Source organism: Sardina pilchardus, chromosome 4, assembly GCF_963854185.1.
Source record: "Sardina pilchardus chromosome 4, fSarPil1.1, whole genome shotgun sequence".
NCBI classification, from domain to species: domain Eukaryota; kingdom Metazoa; phylum Chordata; class Actinopteri; order Clupeiformes; family Clupeidae; genus Sardina; species Sardina pilchardus.
Window position 1 is genome coordinate 15,863,864 of NC_084997.1, and position 22,683 is coordinate 15,886,546.

The window sequence follows — 22,683 nt, forward strand, 5'->3', positions numbered from 1 at the left end:
CGAAACATGTTAAGGTGTACTCACACGTGTTGTAAGACGCACCTTTGCTCACCCCCAGCATTCCGAACACCTCCGTTTTCAGCCTAGCTTGCAGTAGGCTTGAATCTATTAGATTGGGCATCATGTAGCCTATGCAGCTAAATCGCTATTTTTAAACCATTAAAAAGGTTCCAAGTAACTCCACACTGCATTGGTAGACTTCTGAGGGTCCTGACATTTAAAACGAGATACTGAGAACTTTGGAAATGCACAGGAAGTTTATTAAAAAAAGACTGTTTACAAGCAGTGCCTTCATAGAATCTCTCAGCTGGGCGCCATCTTGGAATCAAGTCGCGATAAGCCGACTGACGAGCACGAACGAACAGGAAGGACGGGAACATATTGCTAAAGTAATTCCATAGGAAATATATAGTTATACTGTCTACATGAGCATGATGAGTAACAAAGCTCAAAATGTTTGCAATATGTCCCCCTGTCTTTCCTGTTCGTTTGTGCTCGTCAGTCGACTTATCGCGACTTCACCACAAGATGGCGCCCAGCGGAGAGATTCTATGAAGGTACTGCTTGAATAAACAGTCTTTTTTAATAAACTTCCTGTGCACTTCCAAAGTTCTAAGTATCTCGTTTTAAATGTCAGGACCCTCAGAAGTCAACCAATGCAGTGTGGAGTTACTTGGAACCTTTTTAATGTTTAAAAGTAGTGATTTAGCTGCATAGGCTATGTGATGCCCAATCTAATAGATTCAAGCCTACTGCAAGCTAGGCTGAAAACGGAGGAGTTCGGAATGCTGGGGTGAGCGAAAGTGCGTCTTACAACACGTGTGAGTACACCTTAACATGTTTCGGTACAGTTAAGCTCAATTTTACACCGGAATTCTCCTTTAATGTTTGAATATGCAAATTAGATATGATGTAGTTAAATATGCGCTGATTTGCATAAACTTAAAAATATCAAATCTGAACTTTGGGTAAAGCCAGTTTAATTTTTTTTTCTTTTCATTTTGTTGACATACATGAAAAGTATTTTAGAGAGGGAATAATGGATATCTCGTTTAGTTATTCAGTAAATCAGAAAATACAGAAAAAACAAACCCCTCAGTAAAAACCCTCTAAACATGGTTACGTATAAGGCCACAATAGAGATTGAGAATGTGACGTAAAACACAATGCATTTTGGGAGTCGGTGGCCCAAAACTTAAGTTGTTTTACTAACGTGCGGGAACAACGAAGTGCAGTTGTCGAAATGTCGTTTACCTGCTGTGTTATAAAATTCAATAGAGTAACATGAAGCTTATCTTTTATCGTTTTCCAGTGTGAAAAAATATTAGTACACGTCATATTTCAGAGGTGACAAAAAGGCAAGGAATGGCATGGATAGCAGCAGTAAGGAAGCGTGAGATTATGTTCTGTTTTTCACACAAATTTTTCACGCTTAGTTTTCATTATTATCATGCCAGATCATAGACCCAGACCACTCGTTTACATGGGCTGGCATCAGGCGAGCCAAACCTACCCATAATTCTTTGTGTTTTGATTACTTTGGTCACATGTCTTGGCGATCTCTATTGTGGCCAAAAAATCAAATCTTGCTACTGTGCCATTTGAACATGAAATTGTATGAATTATCAAGATACATGATTCTGATAATTTTCATGTCTGGAAAAATTCGGGATTAAATGGGTTAACAAAATACATACACTTGGATTCCAAAATACATGAAATAGAAACATATGATATAAGAGATCATTTTGTTTGTGTGTGTGTGAAGGGTCGAGCAGAATCTTGAATGGCCACTGGTGTGAATGATCACACTATATTCAATATTAAATATTCAACGCAATTCCTGACTTAGTATCGGTATCGAAACAATAATTTTGGTATCATGACAACACTAGTTCTGTGTGATGAAAGCAGTGTTCCTCTGATTAGCTGAATTGGAGTTCGAATGTATTTTGGGACAAAAAAGACCTTTCTCTGGCAGATGGTCAAATTGAGCTTTTACTGTAGGCTATTTAACACCCCATCTGTCTGAAGATAAGTTATAAACACATCTGCTAAATGGATAAAAAATATTTAGAAATAACATAATAAATATAATAATGTAACAGTCCGCTACGGTTACATTTAGTAAGTACATTGGGCTATACAGGTATATCTTGTATCAATGCCCATATATGACATCCTGTAGCAGAGTTGTGTGATTTTAGCCAAAGGGATGAGCTAGCACAACCAAACATTAAGTTGTTTGCTATCCTATGTGCTATGTGTGTCCAGAGTAGATGATGACGGGAAGGATATAAGGACCTTGACTGGATGTTATTGCGGCGTTCATGTGAATTTGTCTTTAGACTGAAATATGGAAGAAAATGCAAGTATTGTGACCGTGGGTGAAAACTGAGAAACATTGCAGTTGATGTGGGAAATACTTAAGCAATAAGCCCCGAGAGGCTGTGGGTTATACTGTATAATCAAACAGCTAAGGGGCGTTGTTAGGCACAACGTGAAGCGGAGTGCCTAACATAGTGGTAAAGGAGCTGGGCTAGCATGCAGTAGCCAGAAAGGCTGTGGATTCAATTCCCAGCTTCTATCATTGTGCCCTTGAGCAAGACACTTAACCCCAAGTTGCTCCAGGGACTATGGCCCTTGTAATATGATATACATATGAAAGTCAACAGACGAACATGGTACTGATTGGAACATTTTCTCAGCATTAGTCAAGCCTTCAAACAAAGAAACTCCAAGGCACTCTCGATTGGAAAAGTTTAAAAAGCCTTTATTGTTATGGCTTGGTCATATTAACCTTCTAAAAACTCTGACAGCGTTTAGGCTACATGCCTTCTTCCGGGAGTTAAGAGCCTAGTTTTAACTGCATTAGTCAAGCCTTATGGATACCCTGGCAGTACCTGACTCAATATGATACTCAACTCCTGAATCATACCATGGTCATCTCGTGACTAGGGTTGCAAAATTCCGGGAATTTTCAAAGTTGGAAACTTTCCATGGGAATTAACGGGAATATACGGGAATTAACGGGAATAAATGGGAATAAACTGGAAATATTGTATCTGGCAAGTTAGTGTATAATAGAGACCTTAATGTAGTTGGAAAAAACCCATCTTTCAGCATAATGTTAGTTAAAACAACCTGATTTAATGCAAATTCAGTTGAATTTCTACCCTGCACACAGGCCAATTACATGCACACAACAATCAACATAGGCTACTAGACATATAGGAAACCTAATTTTCCCGGTGAAAACGTCATTGCAAACGTTATCTCATGTGGGATTAACTGGTGCGAAACTGGGGGAAGTTTGCGAACAGAGTCGCCCAGTTCTTGGCGTGTCATCACTGTTGTCCTCATGTAAATGGAAGAACGTAATTTTGCATAAGCTCTAATGGGATGGTTAATAATCATATGGTCATATTACTGGTCTGATTTAGCTTGGCACTTTTAAAATAATCACAATCTGTGAGGTTTAGGGTCATACATATATGTAATATCGGCATTTTTTGGCCAACCGAGGATTAAAATAAATTCATTAAACATTTTTGTAACAAGTCGAGTTAAGTCAGTGTTCACGGCAGTCTTGGCTAGCTAATGTAAACTGCTAGTAAAAAACAAAATTCCCGTAAATTCCGATTAATTCCCTAATTTCCTGTAATTCCATAAAAGTTTCCAATTTTGAATATTTCCAAAATTCCCCAGCTTAACTTCCCATGGGAAATTTCCAGAAAGTTTCTGGAAATTTACCGGAAATTTTCCGGCCCTTTGCAACCCTACTCGTGACTCAACGACTGTAACGGCCTTCTGGCATGTCTCTCGACCTGCACCGTGAAACCCTTTCAAATTATCCAGAATTGGATTGATTTGGGTTGATTGAACTGGTTTTCAATCAACCCAAAATTGACTCATGTTAGCCTGTCAATGCTTGACTACAAAGTAGTAAGACTTCACTCTTATACTTGAATGCCCTCACACAGGCATTTGACACCTCCCATCTGTTGTACTCCTCCAATGAATGGCGCCTGGCTCTGCCAGAAGTTTTCTCATCTGTTCCCTGTTGGTGGAGCAGGGGCATCCCTCTTTATATTGAAGGCAGTGTTGCCAGATTGGGCTGGTGCCCGCCCAATTGGGCTTCTTTAATATCGTTCGGCGGGGGGAAATAAGCTGTCGGCGGGTAAATAACATTTTGAGTTCAATGGTTCTCTATGAGAAAAACGTCATCGGGCGGTTTTTTGCTGAAGGCGCCGGGGTGATTGGGCGGATTTCAGTCAACCCAATCTGGCAATTGAAGAGCCTCCTGAAGACCCAACTCTCCCTACTTCCTCCCTTCATGCTTAATCACACACCGCTACCTTCTTCCTTATCTTGACTATCCTGTTTGTCCTTCCCTTGGCTCTGCATCAGCTGTTACTCTATTCTGTGGGAGTAGTACTAATTGCTGCACTTACCTAGTGGCTCTGTGTGTAATGTAAAAAAGATAAAAAGTCCGCACACCAGTATAGCTCCCAGTGGTATTTTAATGAAGCAACGTTTCGAGCAGCTAGCTCTTCCTCAGGCTTATGATATAGGCTTATCTGGTGTGCAGACTTTTTAAAATCTTTTTTGTATAGCTAACGGCTTTTTGAGGATCATGCACCCAGGCTTAATTAGGATGTGCGTGGATTTTCTACTTTTATCTGTCTGTAACGTAGCCATAGAACATTATATGAAATGAGATGTGATTGACCGATGTAGTGTCATTACATGTAGAGTATACCGAGCATATGGATTTCACCAGGTTGTATGATTGGCCAGTGTAGTAGTGTTGTTTTGTTGAAGCAACTGAAACTATCAATGTTTCATTTGTCACTCTCAGGAACTGGAGGGTAGATCAGTGTGATCAGAGTCCTCTCAGTTTTACAGATTCTTGATGGCATAGAGATTTCAGAGCACAATAGTTATTGAAGAAACTTAAAATGTGGGATTATAATACAGCAAAACCAGTGTTTTTGATATGTTGATATATTACAGTGGATGTTTTACCTCTACATTATCATTTAAAAAATAATATAATAATGATAATAATAATAATAATAAATATAAAAATAATTAATATATGTTAATATCATAATAATTAATAAAAAAGATGCCATGCTTCTACAAGGGTGAAATATTTTATTGACGCACATCAGCTTTAGCAAACATGCCGTGCCTAACAGGAATCCATGATGCGCCTCATGCTCATGAACCTCATGTTGTTCATTCCCATCTCCCTGAAGCTTCTGTACTCGCCAGGCCTCATGTACATCATTCTGCCTCTGAAGTGGGGCTGCTCATACATGAGCCAGTGGCCATCCATAACATTGCAGGACTGGCAGTCAGACATACGGTAACGGTCCATGATGGAGTCACAGTCATCATTCAGCTCCATCATCTGACCACCGAAGTTCTCCCTCTCGTAGATCCTCATTCTGTACTGTCCTTTGTGCTGTTTTGGAGATGAGTAGTTGTATTACATTAAGGATGTACTACTTTTATCATGGTAGATGGAAATGATTGGAAATAGATTGTTTTAAAAGATTACCATGGGGATGTTGCGGCAGGACCTGATGCAGTCGCTCATGCCCATCATGCGCTGGTAGTCGGAGTACTCGCCCCTCCTCATGAAGTACTGGTTACCCATGAAGTTGGGGCGGTCGTAGACCATGAAGCAACCGCTCTCCACCCTGCAGGAGTGGCAGCGGCTGAGGAAGGAGGACATGTCGGGACAGTCAGTGGTGGTCTCATAGGAGCGACCCTGGAAGTTCCTGTCCTCGTAGAAGATGATCTGAACAAGACAAAATATCTCTCTTGAATATGGATAATATAAATGAATAATATATAATGAGTATAAATGTTAAACATAGCCTGAATTGCTGTGAGAGTAGCGAGTGTTTTTACAGTGCATTTTAACTGATTTTAACTGATTCTTTTTTTCTGATCAATGGCTGCAATTGAAAGTATCCTACCACTGGATTTAGTTTAACTAATGTAAAATAAAGTACAATAGAATGTATGTACAGTATATGTATAAATGTATAAAGCATAAGAATAATTTGCAAAAAGACTACTATTTCATCCCTGGGTCCTCAACTCACCTTTCCGTGCATGGTTGCGGTTATTCTGAGCGTGACTGTACCGATTATGGGGCTGCGGTCTGTTTTATACCTAATGTGACACCCAGAGAATTGATGGTCCCATTGTATCAAAGGCCTTAGTCAGCTGCATGCTATAGTAAATCCTACTGTTTGTCACTATAGACAAGAAAGGGTTATTATTCCATGCCCTGTGACGGAGTAAAAGAGAATTTTCTGCTCTAAACACCATTTTAGAGAAGACACACCGTTTCCCCCATAACACATAAAATCTGTACAAAGACATACTCTGAGACTAAATATTGTTTTGTAGCCTTGAGGCTGGACGTTGATTATAGTGTATTTGATCATAGTGACAGGTACAGTAAGCATAGACATTTGTATTGACTTGTCAATTGTAATTCATATCTGACATGAATTGATCTACCCATCTATCCACCCAACAAAGAAATGCTGATCACCTTTTGACCTAATAATTTGTAGCAGTGGAAATGCTTATTTGCTCAAGCATGTTGAGATTAGGTTTAGAGTCTTTAAATTGTGAATTTATGAAAGCACACACCTTTTGACGCTAAAGCTTATTTTCAGTTAAGCTATTCAAGGCCACTCCTTGGATTTTGTGTCATTTTAATAATCATCTGCCATTAATCTTAAATAATACACAGTAAAGCACTTATGCGTCTGAAAATATACCTGATTCTTAGAATCATGTTAGGCTGTGACATCAAACTTAACTGGTAGGCTATGGAAATTCACTCAGAAATCCTAAAAGATTAAATGCAGGTAAAATGTTGACTTTATCACACTATCTAGATCTGTCATTGCTGTTATTTTTTTACAAAGAACCAGAACTTGAAAGTTAAAGTTAAATTGACAGGAAAGTCAGTATTAGTAAGTGTTACCTTGAATCATTCTCGATTTGTTTCATCTAGATATATCAGTGGCAACTGGTGGTTTTAGAAGTAGCGGAGGAAGGTGTGTTTTAATACGTGAGTTGGTTAAATGTATATTTTATTATTTTAATTTCCCTGAACATTTTAAGGAGTATTGTCCTCCTTTTCCTCAATGGATGAGCCTCCTCTGATACACAGACACACACACACACACACACACACACACACACACCCCCCCCCCAAATAAAACACAGTACAGCACATTATGCATGTGTTAAATGGATCTGGGATTTCAGTTGCAGAGTAGGATTTGGTGTTCTAATAAAGCATGTCAATGATAGACTTCAGATGAATTACTCCTTGCGTTGCTAGTAGCGTGAATTCCCATGCACTGCACTTAAAATGATCCGATGAAGAGCTGTCCACACAAATGTTTGGATTCCATCATCCACTTCTGCAACAATACACAGACTGTAGTAGCCTGCGGCATTGTGCAGACTGCCAAGAGGCTCCTGTAAGCATCCTGCATGATGCTAGAATTAGAAAGTGAGCCAGCCGGATTGTGTCTGACCCCCTCCCACTCGGCCCATTCACTCTGCAGTTGGTTTCCTTGAGGCCGCAGTTTCCGTTCCATAGGTACCAGGACCACCAGGCACCCTAAAGGCTGGCTTAAATTGTACGATTTTGGTCTGTTTTAACAGTCTGCGACTGAATTTCCAAAATCGGGAGGAAATCATGGGAGTTGTACTGGAATCGAGGCGCACTCCCGTCAACTAAATCGTTTAGTGTAAGGTGCCAATCTTAGCGGTTTTAAGTCCGTCGAAGTCAGTCTTTTTCTAGTTTTGCCGTTACGACAATATCAACAGTCTTTTCAGTCGTGGCTCATGCAAATAGTGACGTGAACATTAAAAACCAATAGTGACCTCGCTCCAACACCAAACAGGAAGGGGCAAAGTAGGCGACAGCTGTAGCCTGTATGATTATTTGTTATTTAATTTCTTATGAATTATTAGTCTAATTATTCTACGTGAATGCTGCTGAAACGCGAAAAAAATACTTTGATATGAGTAGGCTATTGTTTATGAGTTCCTGTTGATGCGCGATGGAAATAATTAGAAGGAATCTAGTAGCAGTCTTGTTAATAGTGACCTACAGTCTTTGCAAAATTCTAATTCTTCTGTATGGGAGGCCGGTGTTTTTTAGCTGAGCCTTAACTGGAACAAATGCAGCCCTCTTCTTTGAAACATCGGCACTAAAATCCGGGGGAAAATGAATCTCCGATACGCGAAAGGATAAAGAGCTTGCCTCTCTTGCCAACTTCAGAATGGATTGTGGACAGTGTAGGTCTGATAGTGATAGTGATAGTGCGTACGAGGAATGGCCGTGATCTCGAGTTGATTGGATTCTTTCTAGCCATCGCCGTCCGATGAGCCCTGTCAGTGATTGTAGATGTAGGGAAAGTTTCACTTCCAAAGGTCTCCCTCAGCAGTGAGTCGATGAAAGCAGTGGGCTGTGATCCTTCGACTTTCTCAGGCAGACCTATTATACGGATGTTATTGCGCCTGGATCGATTTTCCATATCATCTATTTTAGCTTTCAGTGCTTCGTTATCGCTGGAAAGAGCTGCAACTTTGGAATCTCTCGAGTCTCGTCTGCGTATCTTTGAGTGAGACTTCCAGTTGCTTAATGGTTTCATGATGTTGGTCAATAATCTCTTGGTCAGCAGAAAGTTGAGCAGAGAGTTTGGCAACGATGCGTTCTTCCATTGATGTCAGCAGTCTTTTCATATCAGGCAGCGTTAACGGTGTGGGTCATACTAGCTTCAGAATCCGCAGGTCCAGCTGGCTTAGCAACATCGTCCTGAATTACTTTCACAATGTGTTGATCCGCCAGTTGAGTTTGTTTTTTAGTCGCCTTCTTCATGTTCAGAATTAGGTAGCGTTTACACAAATATTTGTATATCAGACGGATAGAAAAATTATTTTATCAGGATTTCAACAGAGTGATCCCAGACCTCCGGCATGCGTCAAACCGGAAGCTATATTCCTGTTTACCGGAAAATTAGCAATATTCGGTTTGTGCACGAGTCATGTAAACTCTTTATTCATTCCGAATTTGCCCGTATTCCGGTTTATTAAAAAAATGAATGAACTCCCTGGTTTATTCCTGAATTAAACGGAATTCGTGGTCATGTATACACCGTAATCGGGAAGTGCTCATTACCGGAATGGGTTTTCGCATGTGCGTATGTCCAACTGGCAGGTGTTTTGGCTATTTAAGCATCCCAAGACTGCAGAATATGATTAATAAATTCACTTTTATTTTCCCGTGTATAGGCTGAGTTTGTTAGAAATCAACGACTAGGCCTACTACTTGTTATGAGACAACTTAATTCATAAATTAATGTCATGACGCAACCAAAACAAGGTAAGTATGTCAATTACGTTGGTCATCTAACCGGAATAAAGCGATCACTATGTATATGAGAATATTCTGGGAACACAATACTCTTCCACACATATAAATGGATTATTCCTGATCTTGTTTTAACCAGAATATTGACTTCATTTGGAATTCGCTGTGCGTGTGACCGAAGTCAATGTTTTTGGGAAATGGTCCAAAACTCTTAAGACGTTCCTAAGAGGGTCTTTAAGAACAAGCCTACTTAGGCTTACAATGCTATGATAACTATGTTTTAATGACTTTATAGAGGTCTCAGGGAAGTGCAATACTTAATATCTTATCCTTTTTCAGTAAAACCTAAGCAATTTGATTAAATTATTGCCATATTAACTATACACAAACATGAGCAAAGAACATCAAAATATTAGTTTTTTTTATTTCACTTTATTTTTACTAATTAAAAAAATGTACTACAATTACATACAACACAGTCAGAGAGAGATATGCCTCCTCAAAGTCATGTTGACACGACTTTCGATAATGCAAGTCAGTGGGAGGATTAAGGTGTATGTGTAACGGGTGCTAGCTGGTTAGCTATGCGGTGGAACGTTAGTAAACCTCACTCCCCGACACTTCAAGAGCGCTGCTGGCATGAAAGCTAGTAGCCTGGGCTTTTAGCTGGATTGTTGGCGCGCTCGACTCCCGATCCGAGGTGCTGCTGTCTCGCGGGTTCGAGTCCGGGCGTGTGCAGGGCTGGACCGCGGTGGTTCCACACAACGCAGGTTACATTGGTGCCGTGACCCGGATCGGGAGTGAGGTTTAGGGGGGTGAGTGTAATGGGTGCTAGCTGGTTAGCTATGCGGTGGAACATTAGTAAACCTCACTCCCCGACACTTCAAGAGCGCTGCTGGCATGAAAGCTAGTAGCCTGGGCTTTTAGCTGGATTGTTAGCGCGCTCGACTCCCGATCCGAGGTGCTGCTGTCTCGCGGGTTCGAGTCCGGGCGTGTGCAGGGCTGGACCGCGGTGGTTCCACACAACGCAGGTTACATATGGACAGATGGCTCTGTTGCTGATCTAGTTTATCTACCCATCCATGGATGGACAGGAAATTGCTTCCATACAAATGTATCTTAGTCATTTTGGTTTACTTCCTGGTTGGTTTGATAATAAAAAATAACTAGAAAATGTAATTCCATGGAAGGAATTACCATTGCATGTAAATGCAAAAAGGTTGCTGACTGTGTAAAACATTGTATTAGGCCTATAGTTAAAAAGACTAGGCTATCACAGAAGAATAGATAAATAACAATAACCCAATCACAATCCCACTGAAATTACTTGGAAAGTCACATTTAAAAAGTGATTTATGAAAATGCATCAAAATTGTGGATATAGGCTATTATGGAAAATAACTCTTCATTTATTAGAATTTAAAAGACTGAAATGAAGTTGCCAACTTCAAACGAGTTGCAAGAGCTGACACTTTAGTAGCCTACAGTGAAACGACTGGTAGGATAGCTTATAGCCTTCATATCTACACTAATGCAGGTTAAAAGTAGGCCATAAGCTACATAGACTTAAACACCATTGGAATACGGAATACAATCTCAAACAACGCCAATCAACGATGATGCAGCAACAGGTAGGATATCTAGCAAATGTAACGTTAGCTTACAGTAGGATACAGTGTTGCATTTACGTTGACGTTAGGTTAGATTGTCTTTAGCTGTTGATAACGTTACCGAGAGCAAACCGGTCACTGTAACGATTATGAACAAATCAAAGGAGTAGCCCAGGAGACAAGACGATAACGTCCTGGTTTACAGAATGCTTTCATAGCTGTTACAGCTTAATGAGTAGCCTAGCAGCTAGGCTATTGAGTAGACATAACATTCAAGTTTAGCCTGGTTTAGCGCAGCAAAGATCCTTGATTACTGACAGCTGAGCACTGACGTAACAGTTAATCTTTGCCGCCGAAGGGTCTCAATGTAAACTCTATGGGAATTTTAAACTCTTTTATCGTAAATATCTCAAAAAGTATGAAGTTCACAAATGTCAAAAATACAATTGTCAAATCTCCGTTACAAGATCTTTGTAGGAGTGCTTGAATGATGTCAAACGGTTCAGTGGTTTTAGTGTTATAAATCGTTGATTTTGGTCGGAAGAAGAATAATCCCGATAAGAAGAACAGGGATAACAGTACATTGCATTGACATGCAATGTAATAATGATTAAACAATGTTTTGTTCATTTTCCCCTGCTTGTTTCCCCTTACGGTAAACATAGAACGTTGGTTCTATTTAATGGATATGAAAACCACTTAGATACCCTATAATATGTTAATAGCAAAAATTGATGCTTAATTCATTTAGATGAATTAATCAGAGTATATACTTAATTAGATTATTTTTGCTTGAATACCCTAATTTAGATGACATAGCAATACAGTAATGGCACAGATACATGCCAGCAAAGTGAAGTTCTGTGGTTTATTCAATTCTGTTGCTGCGAAGCTGATGTTAAATGATAAATTAAGTGAATGAAAAAATTTACTTAATTTACGAAAATTAATAGTTGATTAGCCTATTATGCAAATGAGGAGGGAATTTCATTGCCAGTGGTCAATCAGATTGTTAGTCACCTCAGACGGTGAGCTTTGGAAGATAATATAAACAATGTAAAAACATGATTTTGCAGTTTAAGAACACGGCAATTTGACAGTTTTCTTTGAACCTTTCTTAAAGGAATAGTTCGGAATTTTGGACATAGGACCTCATTTCCAACTTTACCGAGGTGATATAGGTTGGTGGAGACCGTTTTTTATCGCGTTTAGCCCCTTCCTTCAGTTGCAGCGTCCCCCTTTGCTAACGCTGGTTTTGAGCTAACATATTTCTACGGTAACATCAGTCTGACATCAGCAACAGTCTTACTCACTCCACCGCACACCCGAGACAAGTCAATTAAATCGTCGGACTATCGATATACATGTCCGTGTTGATAGAATAATTTTAGAAATAAAACTAACCTTGCAACTCAATGATTTATTACATTTTGAGGGACTAGTTTCTCAATATCAATCCGCCACTGCCATACAGGGAACAAAGTAGGCTATTGCAATGCGATGCAAAGTTCGTTTTATTTCTAACATGGTTCTATCAACACTAGGCATGTGCATCGATAGTCTGACGTTAAAATGTATTTGTTTCGGGTGTTCTGTGGAGTATTTTCAGTGGCAGGCTGGATGTTACCGTTGACTTGCGCTATCTTGGCACCAGATTAGCACGGGATGAACGCTGCAACTCTTAGGAAGGGCAGAAATTCACTGAAAATGGTCTTCACCGACCTATATCACCCAGACTGAGTTGGAAATGAGGTCCTATGTCCAAAATTCCGAACTATTGCTTTAAGAACAGATTTAAGAAATTTTGAAACTATGGTCAATCGTCATCAAGAACGAATTCAGAGAACAAGCACTAATTTGCTTACATGGACGCCAAGGAGGTATATCTTTTCATCGCGGACCGGCGTCTGTCTGTCTGTCTGTCTGTCTGTCTGTTAGCAAGATAGCTCAAAAAGTGAAGGACGGTTTTCGCTGACATTTTTAGCGAATGTCAGGCATGACCCAAGGAAGAAACAATTACATTTTGGGAGCGATCCATAATTCCGTTGGGATACCGGAGCCGTTTATGTATTTAGCTTAGTGGTGTAATGGCATGGTATGGCCACGTGGTGGTGATCTGAAAAGTTTAGGTTCAAATGTATGACAACCTAGGAAGAAGAAGGCAGGCGGAGGTAGCTGCGCTCTCTGAGTGCTTTTCTAGTTCCTAAATGTTTTGAAGACAATTCTGGATTGTTTTCATCTAGAGGTGAAGTGGGTTAAAACAAACTGATGTAGGCTGAAGGTAAGCTAAACATTTGGCCAGGTAAGGTTAGGTTAGGCTAGGCTTATGTTAATTGCACATTACATTATTATTAGATATCACTTCATATCACCTCAGAAATGAGGATATCAAGTCAAGTCAAAATCAGTGCGTTTCAATGGAAGTACATTATAGAACAAATGATTGTCAATGATATGGCATGATGGAAGTATCTCAATGCATCCCAAGTCACATAAGGAAGATATTGACCTTTAGACAACATATCAAGTGACTTGGGATGCATTGAGATACTTCATCATACCATATCATTGACAATCATTTGTTCTATAATGTACTTCCATTGAAACACATTGATTTTGACTTGACTTGATATCCTCATTTCTGAGGTGATGTGAAGCGATATCTAATATTCCCTTTGCAAAGGGAATAGGGAACCAATATATAAGCAAAATGCAGCAATTATTTTGAAGCTGACTGTACCTATTGTTCAGATTTAGTGCTCTAAAAATATATGCAAATTATTGCATATTTAAGTAAAACTGGTCTCATTTGCATATCTAAACATCACATTTCAGAAAACTTGCAATACAAAAAATCTTTACCTTAATGTGAGTAAACGACTGTGAAAGTTTCAAGTTGATATCTATAGTTTAAAATTGTACCCATTTCACCTGTAGTAAATCCCAATGGCATATTTAGTTACACTAAATATAAATCGGTAGATTTTTAGTATGTTAATTACTGTAGATATACCTAGGGATCACAAAAAACTTGGAATGATTACTATTGCAATTAGTTATGGGTCAAACGCTAGATTGACTGGCCTATTATGCAGAGCTGTTCCATTGAAGTCTATGGACATGACAAACATGACACACCCCCTTTATGCAGAGGAAGTGATCCCCGTTTTGCGCCCGTAGACATGACCTACGACGACGTATCTTGCTCCGCCTTAAGGATCTTTGGTTCAGATTTAGATTAAAGTGAGAACATTACCTGCTCATAGGCTACATTATGATGGGTGGGCAATCCTTTTCCCCAGATGTCAGTGGATAATTACTTTGAAAAAGTAGCCTAAGCCGCTGGCCACTCATTGGACGATTGACTGAAATACAGTGCACAAAATGCTGATGTTAACTGACAAGAATGTAGCCTGTAGATACAGTGGGTACGGGTTGAGAATGCACCTTCTCCCGCGGGACTCCCGAAGAGATCCCGCAGGCCGTCAAGCCGATTTTTTTCGAGGCTAAGGCAATGTACCCAAACAACCACCAGGTGGCAGAAAGTTTCATCCCGCATTTCAAAATGATGAAGACCGCATATCCGTCAATAGTCGACTCCTTAATCTCATTTAATCATTACAATGAAGGTGATGACTGGCGAAACTATTCAAACGACGTTTCAATGAACCATTGTTGAAATGAATGAAAATGGTTATAGAAAATCGCCTACCGCCGACACAGCTGATTCTTTGATTGATTACGCTGTTTTGATGTAGGGGATGGGTAAACTGGCGCGCTACAAACATGTTACCAATCAAATGTAATATTAGTAGGACTAGCCTACTTAGACACTTTAGTCATAGGCAACGTTGCCATGTTAATTTGGGCTAGAAGTGCTTGCTTGTGGTGGCGCTCCTGTCCGCTGCTTCTCCCGAATTGTGTGGCAAATTTGTCAGCAATCAGCTTAAATGTCAAATCATATTTATTTCTCTTTGTCGCCATGGTATTGGGGGAAACGCGGAGAAACGAGACGGTCAGTCCTCGTATTTTTTCTTCGCGTTTCGTTATAAGAAATATATAGGTAATAGTTAGTCTTCTTCCGTATTGAACAGATACTATTTTAAGGAACTACTCAATGAACTACTCAACTACTACAATGAAAAACACACAAAGAAATCGCTAAACATATAGCCTACAACCAAATGACACTTTAATGCAGCGTTTCTCAAACTATGGGCCGCGAAACGTGGAGACTGCTGCTGGTCCGCGAGACATGGAGTGAAATTAGGTCCGGTGATCTGATAATTTGCTGCGCAATTGACCAAGCAACCGCGGACCGACAGAAAAAGAAAGCAAACGTTGCTGCTATCGGGAGGAAATGCTTGCTAATTTTATGTGTTTAAACTTAGAGCCATACAATTAGGTGTGTCTGTTATTATGATAATTTTCGAGCATAACTGCTTGTCCATAGCTCAGTGACAGGTGTTAATAGCCTTGCCATAAGCACTGCTGTGGAATGCAGGTGCTTCTTTTATTATGCGGTTAGAGCATAAGCGCTTACTCATATAGACCAGGGGTCTTCAACCTTTTTCAGCCCAAGGACCCCTTGGCTGTGAGAGAGACTGAGCACGGACCCCCACACCTGGCACACCTCAAATCATGCCTATCATTTGAACCGTCAGTCATTAGTGCCTACATGCATGCACGTACGCGCACGCACACACACGAACGCACACATTCTAAACATAAGTTATTATTATCAGGGGGGTAACTGCTTTATACAACTCGTTTCTGATAATTCTTTACATAGTGTTGCATAAACTCGCCCTATAATAGAATGAATGTCACAAGGGTCAACTAAGGTGGATATGTAAGGGATAATCAACGACGCACTGTGCGTTTCTAGGAAAATAATGCACGTTTTAAGTGTTAATAAGGTCCCGACGCCGCAGGCATTATTGCAGTGCATTATTTTCCTATAAACGCACGGCGCGGAGTTGATTATCCCGTTGACTGCTACTGTCATTTTCGTTTATATTGCCGCTGTCTTAGATACAACGTTGCTGTGTTTACCGTTACATTCACATTGGCGAATTAATATTCAAGTGTGAGAAGCTCCGCTTTAACCCTCTCTGGTGGTATAAATTCAGCTAAATTCAGGCAAAGCTTCATTTGCTCAACCTGATAGCCTCTGCATCTTGTGTAAATATAACTTGTCTTACACAAGGAAACACAAACACACAAGATTATCGTTATCGTTTCATTTTGATGGTATGACATCGCGGAGAACGTTGGATTAATGAATTCACGCAGAACGCCTTGACCCCCGGTTGAAGACCCATGATATAGACTATAACTCAGGGACAGGTGCAAAACCACCAACTGGGATGGATCGAAGGGCAAGCAAGCACTGCCACACAACGTGAAGGCCTTTGTGTTGTCAACACTAAACAGAAAGTTTCCTACGATGGGGAGAAGTGGCCGCAAGGACTGCATCGATAAGATCAACGAATGCCTTCGCAAGCCCCGAAACTCCGGTGATACATTTTCTTTCCTTTAATTCAATAAAAAAATGTTTATCTGAAGAACTTTTCCGAGGTTGTCTTGTCTACCAAATCCTAAACTTAAATAGCGTAAACATTTTATCTTATGAAAAAACTCTTAGGGGGAACAGTTAGGCAGCCCTTCCTCCATATCGTAGTAGGCCTATAGGCAATTTATTAGAGGGGTCAAAAAAACTCATAAAGTAGGCTAGCCTGCTACTTTTTCCAGACTAAATGTGTCACTTTAGTGATTGGCTCTTTCAAATGCAAATGAGGTGGATGGGCTTTTGAATGGGCCTGCTGCAGGTGAGAGGACAAATCCTAAGAATTTGTTGTTTTTACAAAGTGCCATTATCATTGGCATATTCTCTTAAAACAATACATAAGTTTAGAGCGAACGTTTCAACTATGTTTGCCATGGTAGACAAAAACGCTCAAATAAAACAATAGCCTAAAAAATAACTGTAGTGCGTAATGGACACGGCTCTATATCCTAAATAATTTTCGAGGTTCGCCATTTGGTAAAAAGCCAGGTCTATATATATATATATAGAGAGAGAGATTCATGCATTCTGCATTACCGTGACCCTATACCTTGGATGTTTTTTTTTCTCATTGGAATACAGCAGGACAGGATGCCTTTTATCTATCAAACGCAAAAGCTGAGATTGTTGGAAGGACTAGGCTACTCAACAAACTTGTTTTTCGTTTCTGGGAGATCTCGTTATCGTTTTGGATTGTCGGATTTTATACTTATTGTATATACAGTATAGGATGAACAAAGTCCATGGATTTGCTATATTAAATCCAGTAGCCTAATAATTAGGCTATGTGCCACGTCCGATTTTGCAAGTGGTGTAGTAGGCCTAGGCTACATTTAAAAATCGACAGCCGTATGTGAGATCCATTTCATGAAGAGCAATTGTCTTGTGCGATCATGCCCCCTCCCCCACACTTGTCTAACCAGTTCACTACATTATAGCCTACCTATATGTGGCACTGAGGACGACTGCCTCTCCCTCTTCTCTCTCGACAGACACCTGAGCCCGACTCGTCAATGTAAAAATATGCGTGAGTGTGCGCTGAACCACAAATTCACATAGGCTATTAACTTTTCTTTTCAGCAGACATCGCAAACATAAAAAAAATCGCAAAACAGAAAATCTTTAATTTTTTAATAAAACGACAACTTTTGTTTTGATGAGTTCCGGAGGGGTTCTTCGAGTGGGTTTCGAACCCCGGTCGCTGGCGTACCTTGCACATGCTCCAACCAGTTGCGCCACAGCTCGATTGTTAACATCGTTATACTTTATTCACGCCATGGACTTGAAACGCCGATCAAAAGTTCTGACATGTTAAACTGACGTTAGTTATTAATTCACCACATGATAAAATGCTGTCATATAGCTTGACGCCCAGCAGCCTATGGTAGGCTAGTCTATGCCTATCTCTGAATCAACATGAACATGCATACGATACATACGTTGCTAGACTTATATTGCGGAGCTAGGCCTCCTAGTCGATGGTTACAATGAATCACCCTCACTGCCCTATCGCATATCTGACCATCCATTGTTACAATGTTACAAAATGTAACATTATAGGCTAACCGTAATTAATTCATGAATTAATCTAAGGTTGCCTTTCGAGTATTTCAGGTTGAATTGAAGGCTATTTCCTTCTGATAGGCCTATAGGCGATTTTCTAAAACCATTTTCATTCATTTCAACAATGGTTTATTGAAACGTCGTTTGATTAATTTCGCCAGTCATCACTTTCATTTTAATGATTAAATGAGACGGATATGCGGAGCATTTCTCTCCCCCTCCACTGACCAAAACGTTGCTCTGGCATCTCTGCTGGACTGACTGAGTTATAGGCTACGTCGAGTGAGAGAGCTGTGAGGTAGGCTGTAAACATTCGAAAACTCTGCAACTGCAATCTAACATGCCGAGCGTCATGTCTCTTTTCTCCGCTTGTCACCAGCGCGGTGTCCTCGGGTTTTTCCATGAGCCGAACCTTCATATTATTAGGGCGGTCTATGTTGCCCCCTTGCGGTTGCAGTTTTCCCGATGCTTCGGGAGTCCCGATGTGCGGGAAAGAAAGGAGCATTCTCAACCCGTACCATCTGTACATGTTGGATTAGCTAGGCTACTTTATAGTATGCAGTAGGGCTGGGCGATATGGCAAAAAAAGTGATCACGATTTTTTTCCCCATATTGAACGATCTCGATTTGTAATCACGATTTTTTTTATCAGAAGATCCCCCCCCCCTCCCCTCTCTTCTGGAATAAAACAGAAAGAAACAAGAGATTAGAGGTTTTTTTTATTAACAAATAAAGCAAATAGCATGTTTTAACAAGAGCCATATAGAAAATGCCATAACAAACAAGTAGTTTTAAGTGTTTTAAAAAGTTTTAACAAGTAGTTTCAAGTAGTTTTAGCAGACAAAACATCTTCATGATCATTTACAATGTAAACCAACCAAAAAAGTGCAAGTGAGTGAACTGTAAAATCTGCAGAACTGTGAACAAAAACAGTGCATAGAATACCAAGCAAACTAATATTGTTTAACATAGGTATTCACATGTAACGTGGGTAGTCAAACAAACAGAAACAACTCTGACAGTTCACATCAAATTATTTTAGCAGCCACCAAAATCTCCATCTCAATATTCAAAATGTAAACAAACAGTTGCGCTTCCTAGAGGGAAGTGACATGCAAAATCTGCAGAATTGTGAATTAACATAGCACTCAGAACACCAGGCAAATATCTTAAATCTAAATCTATAAATACCAATGACTACACAGTATGTATAACATTAACATAGAGTAGGTATTCCTTAACAACAACTCTTATTCATAGGTAACAGGTATTGAAACAGACAAAAAAAACAGCTCTGACATCTCACATCAAATTGTATTAGCGGACAGCAAACCTCCTTGATCAGTATTCAAAAATGTAAACACACAGTTTTACCAACTGGAGAAAGTGCAAATATATTTATATATAAAAAGTAGTCAGTGCATGCAAGGCCTATGCTGAATCTAATGCACATCATTCAGGATCTATTGTGAGGTTTTTGGCCAGAAAGACAAGTCTGTCCACAGCATCTGGCTTTAAAGCTGTCCTGTGGCAGGTAACAATATTGCCACCTGTGCTAAAAGCTCTCTCTGAGGGCGAGCTAGTGGCAGGTATGCAAAGGTACCGCTTTGCAAGAAGGCTCACCTTGGGATATGCTGTGCAGTGGGTCTTCCACCATTCCAGAGGATTGTTTTCACTGTCTGCATTTGCAGATTGCAAGTAACTGTTCAGTTCAGCCTCAACAGCCTGGTGGTCTGTGAGGCCAGCAGTAGCAACTGGCCTTTTGAAAAAGCTGCCAAGTGTCTTTTTGTGGATGACTGGTGCAGCTGAAGTTGATGCTTCTGATTGAACGTTAGGGCTAGAGCTGGACTGTGAGCTGTTCCATTCGTCCAGTATCTGTGAGACGGCATTGGCCCGCACAGCCTCTATTTTGTCAGCCTGGATGTAGTGGGTCTTAAAGCGAGGATCAACAAGGGTCGCCATGCTTAGGAGGTCATCAGTAGCATCATCACTGAATTTCTCGTTCAAATATGTAATGACAGCAGTCTTGATGTCCTTGGTAAGCTCTGTGTCATCATCTTCTGGCTTCAAGACTTCCTCATTGAAAAGCTGAAGTACAGGTTTCACACATGAGACACTGACATACGCTTCACCAGAAAGGGCGTCAGTGAAGTCTGCAAGTGGATTTAGAGCCTTGTGGACAGATTCCAATACCTCAACATCCTGCCATGTGGGAACGAGGTGCCTGCTTTTTCTGTCAGCAGACAACACTTTCGCAATAGCCTTCTCCTGCTCCAGTACTCGCGCTATCATGGCATGACGGGAACCCCACCTGGTAGGAGATTCGGTGATTAACCTGTGTTTAGGGAGCTCCAGGTCATTTTGAGCAGTTGCTAGTGCTCTTTTCTTTTTCCACGAGTAAGAAAAGGCACTGACCACTTTCTTGCAAACACTGACAGCCCTGTCAATTCTCCGGTCCTTCATACTGCCCTCTAGAGAAGAAAGAAAGAAAAAAAAAAATTCAATCAGTTATGAAATACTCAATATAATAATTTGAAATGCCGTTTTTTTTTAAACAACAAGATAATAAATTGGTGCTTTGTAGTGAATAAGAATAATGTAGTGAATGAGAATGCTATTTTGTTATTAACCTGTATGTGGAATTATAGGCTCTAATACTGTATTTAAGTAGTAGCCTTCATGCTTCAAATGTTTTCATGAGGGTGATCATAAAAATATGCAAAACTAACCAAGCTAACCTCTCCTGAGAGGTTACTTTAACTATCATTTTCAGATCTATTTTATTATTTTTCATTTAATTAATTTCATTATTTACTTTTCATTGGAAAAGTGCACACAGTCATTGGAGTCAGACCAAGCATTTCACTATGATTAAACTACCTTTTACCATTTTACTATCAACAACAATTGCTACACTGTGATATAGCATCAGAAAGAATATAAAAATAAAGATACAATACATTTCAAAAGTTCGTTTACTTACCAATAGCTGTGTTTAGCCGGTGACCGAAGCACTGCAAGCGAGTCCATCCTTTCAGAGCTACGGCCTTGACGACGTTTGCACCGCTGTCTGTGGTGATGCACACCTGTCGGTCTTCACTAAGGCCCCAAGATTCCAGCGCATCCTCAAGTCCCTGGCAAATTATTTCGGCTGTGTTGTTGTCCGGAAAATACACAGTCTGCAGGCATGTGCTTTGCAGAGCCCACTCCTCATCAATGTAGTGTATCGTCAGACTCAAATAGGGCTCAGACGTGCGACTAGACCACAGGTCAGAGGTGGTCGCGAAATGCTTGACATCTTGGAGCCGGGTTTCTAACTTGCTACGGCATTTTTCATAAAGCCGTGGGATGGCAGTCTGAGAAAAATATTTTCTGCCAGGGATTTCGTACCTCTGGTCCAGCACGTTCAGCATATATTTAAAGCCAGTTTGCTCAACTGTTGAGAGCGGCATCATATCCTTGGCTAAGCAAAAAGAGACTGCATGTGTTATAGCTCTATTCCTTTTGGACTGTTTATCGTACGGCGTAATGGCTGCAAAGGAGGACACAATTGACTGTTGTTGGGCTTTTGGTCCTGTGGCTGCACCGCTGGTACTAGGTCTGCTTGCTGAACGCACAGGCAGAGCTCGCATTCGCATACTTTCAGAGTAGTCACTTGGATGGTATTTTTTTAAATTATTAGAAAGGTTCGTTGTATTGCCAGTTTTAGAAGACACTAGTCGCCGGCATAACTTGCATACCGGCTTCGTCTGATGGGTGTCATCTTGGCCATATCCAAACCACCGCCACACCACTGACGTTGAGTAGCCTTTTTTATCGACAATGGCGTCTGTCTCCGATGATACTTCCAAGTCATGTTCAAATTCCCTGCTCTCACCTTCGGCCATTCTGTTCTCTTGTAGCTTTATTCCCTCTGCTCTGTTCACACTTGCTCGCACAGGTGCAGGGGAGGCAGATGTGACTAGTTTACTGCTATGGTTGTGCAACTTGCTGCGGGTCATGTGCGTGATCAATTAATGCAGACAGCGCGGTGCCGTGCACTTTGCTGCAGCATGTTATGTACGTGATCGAGAAAGTATACCCACAGCTGATCACCGTGATCGAACTTAATTTGATCGCGATCACGAATCGAGATCGTATAATCGCCCAGCCCTAGTATGCAGTAATGTTACTTGCAAGAATTCATAATGCATGCTTTGTGTCTAAATGTCTAGGCTTATTTGAAGCCTACTTAATTGTCATTTCAAAGTTTTTTTAACCTCCAAACTGACGCAACACACAAGAGATCTAGTATTACACAGGGAATTCAGTCTGCTTTTTTCTGCCAAAAGTTAACTATTTTCAAGCGTCTTACGTCTTTGTTTCAATGTCTCACTGTACGGCTCTAGGTTTGCTTTGTTAGGGACTATCGATGAATGAGGCCCATTGATTATCCCATCAAAAATTGAGTAGAACTTCTAATATACTGTCTTTTAGGGTCCTACCAAAGTAAGTTGAAAGAAGGCATTGGAAAC

At 40.4% G+C, this 22,683-nt stretch overlaps 2 protein-coding genes across 3 annotated transcripts; both read right to left on the reverse strand.

Moving 5' to 3' along the window:
- Positions 1 to 5,197: 5,197 nt before the first annotated feature.
- On the reverse strand, positions 5,198 to 7,602 carry LOC134078406 (gamma-crystallin M3-like). 2 transcript variants are annotated; one of them, XM_062534343.1, is made up of 3 exons: positions 7,594 to 7,602; positions 5,570 to 5,812; positions 5,198 to 5,473 (listed from the first exon to the last, which is right to left on the reverse strand). In XM_062534343.1, exons 1-3 carry the CDS (start codon positions 7,600 to 7,602, stop codon positions 5,198 to 5,200), a joined length of 528 nt encoding a protein of 175 aa, XP_062390327.1. The 2 variants fall into 2 exon arrangements, with proteins under 2 accessions (XP_062390327.1, XP_062390325.1); XM_062534341.1 differs by lacking the exon at positions 7,594 to 7,602 and adding an exon at positions 6,123 to 6,134.
- A 12,019-nt stretch (positions 7,603 to 19,621) lies between these two features.
- On the reverse strand, positions 19,622 to 22,170 carry LOC134078014 (E3 SUMO-protein ligase ZBED1-like). Its single transcript, XM_062533643.1, has 3 exons — positions 22,047 to 22,170; positions 21,153 to 21,776; positions 19,622 to 20,640 (listed from the first exon to the last, which is right to left on the reverse strand). Exons 1-3 carry the CDS (start codon positions 22,168 to 22,170, stop codon positions 19,622 to 19,624), a joined length of 1,767 nt encoding a protein of 588 aa, XP_062389627.1.
- Positions 22,171 to 22,683: the final 513 nt, after the last annotated feature.

Excerpts from the sequence above, each read along its gene's own strand:
- LOC134078406 (XM_062534341.1), bottom strand. Across the intron at positions 5,474-5,569 it reads CCTGCCGCAACATCCCCATG|CACAAAGGACAGTACAGAAT; the intron begins GTAATCTTTTAA and ends TCTCCAAAACAG.
- LOC134078014 (XM_062533643.1), bottom strand. The coding sequence starts at position 22,170 with ATGACCCGCAGCAAGTTGCACAACCATAGCAGTAAACTAGTCACATCT. Across the intron at positions 21,777-22,046 it reads AGAGAACAGAATGGCCGAAG|CAAGCAGACCTAGTACCAGC; the intron begins GTGAGAGCAGGG and ends CTGTGCGTTCAG. Across the intron at positions 20,641-21,152 it reads CCGGCTAAACACAGCTATTG|AGGGCAGTATGAAGGACCGG; the intron begins GTAAGTAAACGA and ends TTTCTTCTCTAG.